The 10,531-nt window shown below is 40.9% G+C and overlaps 1 protein-coding gene across 1 annotated transcript; it reads left to right on the plus strand.

The window, feature by feature from the left end:
* The first annotated feature begins 416 nt into the window (after positions 1 to 416).
* LOC133118650 (fucolectin-5-like) lies at positions 417 to 1,898 on the plus strand. The gene is made up of 3 exons (XM_061228780.1): positions 417 to 501; positions 887 to 1,181; positions 1,736 to 1,898. The coding sequence occupies exons 1-3, from the start codon at positions 417 to 419 to the stop codon at positions 1,896 to 1,898; spliced, it is 543 nt and encodes a 180-aa protein (XP_061084764.1).
* Positions 1,899 to 10,531: the final 8,633 nt, after the last annotated feature.

Here is a 10,531-nt window from a genome sequence, read left to right on the forward strand (position 1 = left end):
ACTGACTTCAGGTAAGATTACAGTCCAGATCCGCCAGCAGATCTACCTACAAATATCTGTGTTAATAGTCCTTCAAAAACTTAAGCTTTTAAAAGCTGGCACACATTTTTATAAAATATTAGCACTCAGTTTTGCTTTTTGTTTCTCTGAGAAAATGAAGCCAAGGCTGACCATTCATGTTTAGAAAATGCATGTAGGTTAACCCTAAATGTGGAAACTTGTGACCTTCCCACAGATGTAAAATGTGGATTTATAGTTGTGTTGCTACAAATATTTAATTAGTGGTACTTGATGAGAAATTTCTATGAGAAAGCACCATGCGGAACAGGACCAGTGTCCATGCCATGTTCTAATGAACAAACATGATTTTTTGAATGTGTGAGCAAGAATATGTCATACATCACCTCTTTTCCAGGATGAAGGTGAAGATGATGATGTTACTTTTTCCAATCTTGGCCACTGCAACCCTCAAGCCAGACTCAGTGACTACAGAGACTACAGGTAGTATTACACTTCAGCCCATGCACATGCACTGCCATGGAAACCACCTTTAACTGAAAGCTTACAGATGCTTCTCTGAAAAAGTGCTAGAACTATCACAAAAGTAGGTTGAAAGCAAAAAAAATCAAAAACATCCGAAATAGTCTGTGCCTATTACCTGGTCACGCATGATGCATGCATTTCAAGTAATTTTTTTCTGCTTTCAATGTTTCGAACTTTCAGCTAAATGTTTCATGCATTTAACTGAAATACATTAAGGTGGTCTTTGTGTGGATTTATAATGTTACAAGGTTTAATTTTGTTCCCCAAGTTGAAAGACAAAAATGAAATGCATTTCAAGACATGGGCTAATACTACTACTACCCCCCTTCCCTCCCCCCTCCAGAGAATGTGGCTATACGTGGGAAGGCCACTCAGTCGGCCCTGTTTCCGGGGGAATGGGCAGCGTATTGCCATGCAAGCAATGCCATCGATGGGAACCGAGATTCTGTTCAACGCCATGGGTCCTGTACCCACACCACAAACGTCCCCAACCCCTGGTGGAGGGTGGACCTGCTGCAGAGCTACACAATTACCTCCGTCACCCTCACCAACAGAGCAGACTGCTGTTCAGACAGAATCACTGGAGCCCAGATCCGCATCGGAGACTCCCTGGCTGACAACGGCATCAGTAATGCCCTGTCAGTACCGACACTTACAGTGCACAGCAGAAATACACCTAATAAAATGTGATATCGCCATTTTAAATGAGTACAGACCTTTTACGCACTTTAACCCTGCAGAACAGACCAGAGTACAGACCTGCCCGCACTTTAACTCTGCAGTACAGACCAGAGTACAGACCTGCCTGCACTTTAACTCTGCAGAACAGACCAGAGTACAGACCTGCCCGCACTTTAACTCTGCAGAACAGACCAGAGTACAGACCTGCCCGCACTTTAACTCTGCAGAACAGACCAGAGTACAGACCTGCCCGCACTTTAACTCTGCAGAACAGACCAGAGTACAGACCTGCCCGCACTTTAACTCTGCAGAACAGACCAGAGTACAGACCTGCACACACTGACAGATCATTTCCATTCCCAACCCAACCACCCCAGGCTTCCCCCTCATCACACACTAGGTGCTGTAGCTGAGGTACAGAGCATCGTGCTGCATTATTCTTAATTTTTATTTAAATAGAAGACCAACGTTGGTGAAACACTTATCAATGTTATTATTTTCTCTCTTGCAGGTGCAGCACGGTTGACTACATGGGACCAGGGGAGACTAAAACCTTTAATTGTTATGGACAAAAGAAGGGACGTTATGTCACGGTGTACATTCCAAAAGCAGAGTACCTTTCCCTCTGTGAAGTGGAAGTGAACGCTTTGGTAAGCACCAGCATTTCTGTATAGCCAGATGCAGTGTGTAATGTATGGGGATAAATGAATTGATTTTACTCTTTTGGGATAATACTGTCAAGACGACGTTTCCAGGGTATTCAAAACCTGTTGAAGTTCTCCTAGGATTCTTTCTGCAAGTTGATTTATCAATTTTCTTGGTAGTGCATGTCACTTAACCCTCAAGTGACCAACTGGGGTCATACTTTTTTTAAGTATTGCAATGGACATATCATTTGGTCTTTTCAAAATGTATTGACTTTACCAATGAAGTTGTCCTCAATAAATACATACCATTGTTTCTGGTGTCTGCCTTTTTTTGTCAGTGAATGTGATGATTAGGTCCACTGGGGTCATATGTGACCCCAGTCAAGTCAAGACATTTCATCTTTGTGATCTGAAGTTAGAAATGTGGTATTTCTCAGACCACCTGTGTCATACAGTCGTAGTTGTGTCTTATTTTAATTTAATGCATGTGATTATTAATTATTATGAATCACATAAATTAATTATTATGAATGTGTGTGATTGACATGCAGTTAGCATGTGATCAGCACATGGCACAGTACAGTATGGTAAAAAGCGTGAAGTTAGCGATTCTGGACTGTAGCATGGAGTAGGGGGTGTCTATGGCCCAGTGGCTATAGAACAGTTCAGCAGCAGCAAACACAGAGCTTGTGAATAGCATCACTGACTCCCCTGATTGAGTTCAGAAATAAATATCAGAGAACAGTGTCATATCACATTCAAAACAAGGATATATGCAATTGATCACAATGTTACCTCAGTAACAGTATATTGACCACACGCATATTACATGGGTTACAAGTGTTAAAGTGTTAGGGCTTAATATTCCCCTATGTGCCGCCAATGTGGGTGACATGAATTATAACTAAATGTGACGTAAGATATACACTTTATTTTTTTTTTATGAATATGATGTTTAATGACATTTGAATGGAAAAGAAAAACTGTTGAATTGATTCTGACTTCTTTTTTTATTATTTCATGAATTCCCTTTAAAAACATTGGGGTGTGCGAAATATGTTGGTTGCTTGAGGGTTAGGGCATTGACTACATGTTGTTTGTGCTGAGCTATTGCATGCCCAGGGTTAAATCATCTTGAATTATGAAGTATTGGGAAATAACATCTATTTGAAGTGATATAATCCTAATCATAAAATGGGTAGGGCAAATCTCATAATCTGACTGGTTCATAGCAGTGATAAAATAACGATATACCATGGCTATGATTGTTATACCGCTCAGACTAGCCACGGTAGTTTCTGTGATATTTGTATGCTAACGATACCATATTTTCTGGGAGTGTCATGTGATTGCCCAGATGGGTGGCTGTCTATAAACCAGTCCATGCATTCAAGGGCAGAGATTGAGTGCCCGTTACCTTCTGGGAAACACAGACTGGAGATTCAAGCCAAACACGTCCTGTTCTGAGAAGTTTTACCCCATATTTAGAAAACGGCTACACCGACGGTGATTAAAAAAATGCCTACACACATAATTAAAGCATTTCATCCAAACAAGCTCAACTGGATAAAATGTGGTGCTCCTTAAATAATTTAGCAATACCATGCTCCAACCAACATCACAGACAAGAAGAGGTAAATGTGCATGGAAACATAGCAAGAAAGCTAAGCTAGTGAGCAAAACTCTAATCACAATTTATGCATCACTTCACTACAAAAAAAAAATAAAAAAAGAACAAAAAAATAAAAACATGGCTGCTGCATAGACGGTTCCTCTAACACTGGAGTACATAATATCAGAGATGTTTTTCTGAGTTGGTTTAAAATGTTTTTAAATAGAATGCGACCTTTAATAAAAACAGTTAGCAGTATTTGTATCGGTAGGATATCCCCCAGATCAACACAAGTGCCAAGGAAACTCCATTGTCTCTTTATTGTCTCGCGAAACTGAAGGTTATTTCGTCGAAAATGCGTCATCTGCCATTCTTTGATTGGCCCTTTGTCACACCACTTTGACTGATTGAGCTGTTTATTCAAAACTCAATATCCTTGTAATACAGCAGATTTCTGCCCGTTTGATCCGGTCGAGGTCGTAACCGTGTTCTATTTAAGAACAGGCAGATAGCGTAAAGAATTGCTTCAAGGGAACAGAACATCCTCTGTGATCCTGGGATGCACAGTCCAGTTTTGAACATCCCTGTTGCCATTTGCGTAGAACACTTTACGGCTGCAATGCAACTCCATTACAATGCTGTCGCTGTCTGTTTAATGTATTACATGACAAATTATGCGTTACAAGTGTAATACATATGAATACAAACAGAAATAATAAATGAAAAATAGGTTACAAATAAATTTTCATCACAATGCATGTGCCTGTACAGTTTTCCTTACATAGAAGGCTGGCCTGTGTTCAGTTGCATTCAGCCACTTCCCTGGGGAAGCCTTGCTTGAAAAGAACAAAAACAATCTTTGAACGTAACCTGATGAACTTGATAGATGCTCATTAGAAGTCCCCTTTCATCTCTTTAATGAAAACAGGGAATTGTTCTGCTTAAAAAACCTTCAGCAATTACAGGCAATGGTACCAAACTGTTTTTTCTGCCAAACGTACATTTCTAGCCTAAAATACTTCAAATGTCAATTTTAAGCAAAACACCGGACATACCTTCCTGTAGTGCCACTTGCCATTAAGCAAAAAATTATTGTAACTTGGTTATAGAACTCCTGTCCCTCGGGATTGTAAACTGGGGTCCGTTTGTGTATCTCACCAGACACAGGGTAGTAAAAAGTAAAATATGCGTTCCCCTTTGTACAGTGTGCAGCAGGGCACATCTGGGCCAATCATCCATTAAAGGACCTTTTATATCCCTAATTTAGGATCTGTAGCTGTACTTCTCATGTTACTGCTGCACAAGAACCACTGTAGCACATACTCCGCCAATGCATTTACCTGCAAGCAAGGAACGGCCTTCCCACCCCACACCACACCACACCACACCTACAGGACACCTACTGCTGGTCAGAATCCAGGCAATGCTCACTGTTATCACTGGTAGCCTCTGGGCCTCATGACAAATATACAGAATCAACTTAATAAATTGATTTAAAAAATGAAAGATTGTTGAGCTCACTTTTCACTTTCACAAATTCACCACAGGCAACTGGACTTGAAACGTAGCTGTAAAAAAAATAAATAATGTATACAGTATATATTTTAAATGTACGGACATTTTCTGGAGCTGAAGAGACGAGACAACCTGGGTATACCCTCAGCAAATGAGAAAGCGGATTTCGAACATTTGACGATAAATTATGGAAATGAAATGACACTTGGCTGGGGGGGGGCGAAGTTACTTTTGAGACTTACTTCAGACTCATACTGACCCATGTTTAGGCCCCGTCACATATCTCCTAAACTACATGCTAACTGACGACCCACTCTGGCTGTCATGTAAAATAAGAGAATGGAAAATCCCCGAAAGCCCAATGAAATGGCCCGGCCGCAACTGCTGCTGCGGTCGTTAAGGTCACGCATGCCACCTGAATCAACAGACTCTGTGCCAGCGTAATGAGTTTTCATTTACTTAGCTCCTAGTCATGTGCAACTTAGCTGCGATTATATGTTCTTGGCAATAATTTAACGGAAAAGCCTGTTCGCAAAAAAGCATTCGCGTGCGCTGAAAGGAAACCTTCCCTTCGGCCATTCGGAGTAACAACACCTGATTTGTTCCACTTACTGACATGGTGCTCCGGGTCAGCACTACAGTAAGTTCATGAAACACAGTTCATGGCTGTGTCTAAATGTATTCTGAAGGCAGCCAGCTTTATCGCTTGAAGGAAAGTGTTGAAGTACATAAGTGCGCAATTAATTAGGTTGCTCAAGTCATTAAGTGAGCTGAATTAAAACCACACATTCAGAGAATCCCCACAGAGAGCTGTGTGTGAACATTGGGTAAATAAAAAAAAAATTAAAAAAAAAATGCAGCACTTAAAAGTTTGCAAGATATAAAAATTTTTCCTCATTTTGTTCGTGGAAATCTAAAGCGTATCAAAGCTGACTTCTGCGAGAACCTACAAAGAAAGGTTGTTCATACGCTAGTATGTCCTTCACAACAATACAGGAGGACGGCATTCCAATTGTAGCGTTTGCCAAAGAAAAAGCAGGCTGGTGGTGAGAGACTGACATAACTGTGAACATTTGGAATATTGCTGGGAATGCCGCTTTTGCCAGGTAGCATAGCAATACGATTACTTTAAAAAGATGAAAATGAAAATGCCATCTCCATGCATATGTTTAGGAACATATTGCAGGGTGCTTCTTTGTGTAATGATCAGATAACTATTGTCTAGCACGTCAATGAGTGTTCTGCGGAGTGATTAATTACTGCTATTCTATAATTCCAAGGTGTATAGATTCTGAAAATAATATAGAGATAATAGCAATCTCAGTGAACAGCCTGTGCCTTTGGCTATCGGCAAGCATAGCAACAGCATTTCTCAAGTGTGGTGTTCAGAGTGCTTCATACAACAAAAGCAGCAAGAACAATGCAACAAAGATAAGCAAAGCATATTACAGAAAGTACAGAAAGCAGAACAAACATTACAGATGTGCAAAACACAGAATTACGGCTAAGGTCAATATTAACATGAGCTACTATGTGGCAGTTATAAACCTCACATTTTCACTTGGAGACTTCTAATTTACATAACTGTTGTGCATGGACAAATGGCCCAGGGCATCGTGGAATGGTAACAATCACCACAGGATAGGATGTCCTGTAATTAAGTATTAGACACCCTTATCCTGAGTGACTGGCGAAGTACAATCTTTTCTGCTTTCTGGAACCTATTTATTCAGCTGTATGTTTACTTGAACAACCAAAGTAAAGTGCCTTGCTGGAGGGTAAAAGCGCAGTGTCCCATTTGGGACTTGAACCCATGACCCAGACTGTAGTTTTATCTAAAAAACTACAACACATGCTGCCCATACGACCACTTGTGAGAAATTAAGACACCGTTATAAAAAAGTGATTTGGACTATATACCAAATGTCCACAGTATCATTTTCAATTGAGAAGTAGTCTTTGATGCAATTGATCCTCCTACCTCACTAAAAATCATCATTTGGAGAAGGTAGATAGTATAAGTTTATTTTGGGTGTACAGAGCATGAAGCAGGATGTGATTTACGGCCTTACAGTATGTTTGCCATCAACGGCTTACCATTGACAGCAACATTATACTTAAAACTTTGAATGGCTAGCAGGAAATACGGAGGAAAAATTGTCTATTTCTAATAAAGTACATATGCTACCTATTACTAGCTGTGAAGGTATTGATATTTCATGTAATACTGATTCTGGGACAGATCCTGGAAATCCTGGAAACTGAAAAGCTTCAGGACAGAGCAATCATTTTTAGGTATTACCAACAGTTTGACCAATTTCCCATCAGCCTTGGTGCTAGGTTTTTTTTTGGAGTGTCACTGAAGCCTATTGAGAGATATAACTGTTGGGGGTAAAAGTAGATGAAACACCAGAGTTCTGATTGTATGACTGAAAATCACAGCAGGTTGGTGCCATACAGTAAAAAAGATAAACAGACCCTGATATAAAGTGTATCTTATTATTTGTATGAGTTGAGAGCCCCAAAATAATTTTGATGGTCTATGTGATCGTTAAAAAGAACTGCTAGGACTTCTATGAACATGAACACACAAACAAATGCACACGCATACACACACACACACACGCACACACACACACACACACACAAGCAAACACACAGGGGGCAATGGCAGAGTTCAGATAATAAGCGGGCCTCATGCAGAAAAGTGTAAATTCATGGTTTACTGCCTTGAACATACTTAACCCGCTTGTTGACCCAGGGAGGGTGAAACCTCCAGTTCACAGAAGGGTTGAGGTTCAGTCAAAGGGCTGCCCCTCTTGAGGGGCCAGGAATGTATGCCAAATTTACAGTCCTGTCAATCACAAGCAGGACTGCGCCAGTCCGCCAGTCTATAATTGTGTGTCATCTCTCCCTCACTTTTCTTGTAACTAACCCTTAAATCCTGAAGATGTCGGTTTTCTAACTCACGAACACAGGGTTCAATCCCAGGTGCGTGCGTGTGTGGGATGCATACACCTGAAACACTCCAGCGGATTTCACTTTGCTGGTTGATCTGGTCTTCTCTGGTCCACCCATAGCACTGGACATGGATATGATGTCTTACTTGAACATCACTTTTTTTAGTGGATCGAAATAATTGGAGCGTATTTGGCAAATGGTTGGAGTGACTTACAATGGCAATATGGCTCAATACATTAAACCCCATGCATGCCTCAACATTCAGCAATCATATTTGCGGATTAATTATAATTACGGTAAGCGGACAAGAGTAAATAAGGCCATTGTTAAAACAGTTTGTATAGTAGTAATTACCATGTAGAGCAAAATGCCCCAGACTGAGATTACTGGACAATTGAATAATGTTCTGCTATCACCATTATGTTATCAATGTGCAGGCAAATTTGTATAACTGTAGTGTGTGGAGTGTGGTACTATTTGCCCTCCTGAGTTGACGGGGAAGATTTCACTGATGAATGTGGCAGGGGAGGAAAATGCATTAACCCTATATATATCTGATCTGATATATCTAACCCTGGTAACTTGAAAGTTATAGAGGATATAGAACCTCATGATCAATGATGCCCCACATGTATAGGTCACTCTCAGCAAAACAACCACCCAGATCATTCCATTGATATAGTGGTGCATTGTGGGAAGTTGAGTCTCAGGGGTTAATGTCGACGATCCTTCTGGGTAGTGAATGGTGTTTCTCATGAGCCTTATTCCTGAGGCTAATTTAGCGTGTTTTGGATTTAATCCAATTGACTCTTTGGTGTTGTGGTAGGTCCTGAGTAATTATTTCCCAAAGGCAATTCCTGACATTGAGCTTAACTGCATGGTTTCCTTTTCTTTTGGACGACTGGCACGACAGTTTCAGAATGGTTTATGTTTAGCACCGGGAGCCTAAATTGAATTAAAATTTGGGGCAGCTTTGTTACATTAGTGCTTGACCCTCTAATCTCAAAATGTCAAATCACATTCCACAGACCCTGCACTTGGTCCTACATTGTAGGATACAAAATATCCACGAGTTGATAACTTTACCTTAACATTAAATTGACATAAAACATAAAAGTCTACCTGAAGTATTTTTAGTATTCATAATGCAGGATGCAGGATATGGAAACTTCTCTGGGCTGAAACTTCCGTTTATGTCTTTTTTTTATTCTTCAAATTGCCTTGAAATGAGTTTATCAGCAACTGCGATAACGCGGTTAAAATAAAACGCCATGTCCTTGGTTGATTTTCTGAATAGGAAGGACTGCTCTCTGAGGAGAGTCTTTGTGGAGAGGTTTGATGCAGATAGGACTACAGCCAGCGTTATCTGTTCTTCCCCATGCCCAAGGCAAGACACTCATCAGGAATAACATGCTGCATTTCCTACTAAAGGGCTGCTAACTCTAGAAACTAATTTGACCCCAGGGGGGGAAAAAAAGAAGAAAAAAACAAAATATAAAGTTCACAGTAATTGCAAAATGCTGATGAAGATGAGGCACCCTAATGTACTAATTAAGGTCCTGGTGGTGTTCACAAAATACCATCAGGAAAAATATAGCAACCAGAAATGATTTTCTTTCATAAAGATTTGCATCATGAACATTACTGTTCATTGACATTTGGCTGTTAATAACCCATGAGTATTCAGTAATGATTTGTAATCATATTTCGAGCTGCCAAAATGTAATATGAAAGCACTAATCCAGGGCATGGATTAATGTGGGCAGGCAGCGAGGGCACTCTGCATGTTGGCAACACGTAGGAGAGTGACTTGCCAGTGACCTGGAGCCGCACATGCCCGTGTGTGCTACACTGGAGTTGCTTTAAGTTTAAAAAAAGATTTTTTTTTAACAACATTTATTTTTTCGGATTTTTCCCAATTTGGTAGCCAATTGTACCCCGTCTGATTCAATTAGAGCTAGTATTAGATCCACCGCCCACACCCCGTCCCTCAGCGGCCAGAAGGAGAGCGAAACAGCTTGAAGAAGATGCTCATGACCGTGATTCCAAGGCGCCCGAGGTGCTTTATTGTGCGGCGATCTACTAACCCTGCCAAGTCCCTCCCTCTGGAGCAGCGGGCCAATTATGCTGCTCCACGTGAGCCGGCCAAACTTGGCTTTTGGCAGGACGGAGAATCGAACCCTGGTCCCCGGTGTGCAACTGCAGCAAACTGCAACCGCAAGTCTGCTGCATCTGCTTTAAGTTATTTTTATTATTTGGAATGTGCTAGAGACGAGGGAGTATGATTGGTAGTCGCCAGAAGGAACAGTTTACCACGCACCATCACCACAGAGTTGACGAGACTGGTTGAGATAAGGAATTATTACGGCGATTACAGAGAGCTGACAGCAAAGTCAGAACAAATAAATTAGCCTCCAGATAGGGAGAAACTGAAAGAGACTTAAAAACAGCTGTTATTAGGCAAGGTGCATTCAAACCGTAAAAACAGATTGGATTTCTCCTCAGGTTGTAACACCACCGTCACTCAGTCCAAGCTAAATATAAACATTGACAGCTGTGGTGGGCGAGGCGG

This window comes from Conger conger, chromosome 18 (assembly GCF_963514075.1).
Source record: "Conger conger chromosome 18, fConCon1.1, whole genome shotgun sequence".
Lineage (NCBI taxonomy): Eukaryota > Metazoa > Chordata > Actinopteri > Anguilliformes > Congridae > Conger > Conger conger.

Coding starts and splice junctions, on each gene's coding strand:
- LOC133118650 (XM_061228780.1), top strand. CDS start 417: ATGAAGGTGAAGATGATGATGTTACTTTTTCCAATCTTGGCCACTGCA. Junction 502..886: donor AGTGACTACAGAGACTACAG/GTAGTATTACAC, acceptor TCCCCCCTCCAG/AGAATGTGGCTATACGTGGG. Junction 1,182..1,735: donor AACGGCATCAGTAATGCCCT/GTCAGTACCGAC, acceptor TCTCTCTTGCAG/GTGCAGCACGGTTGACTACA.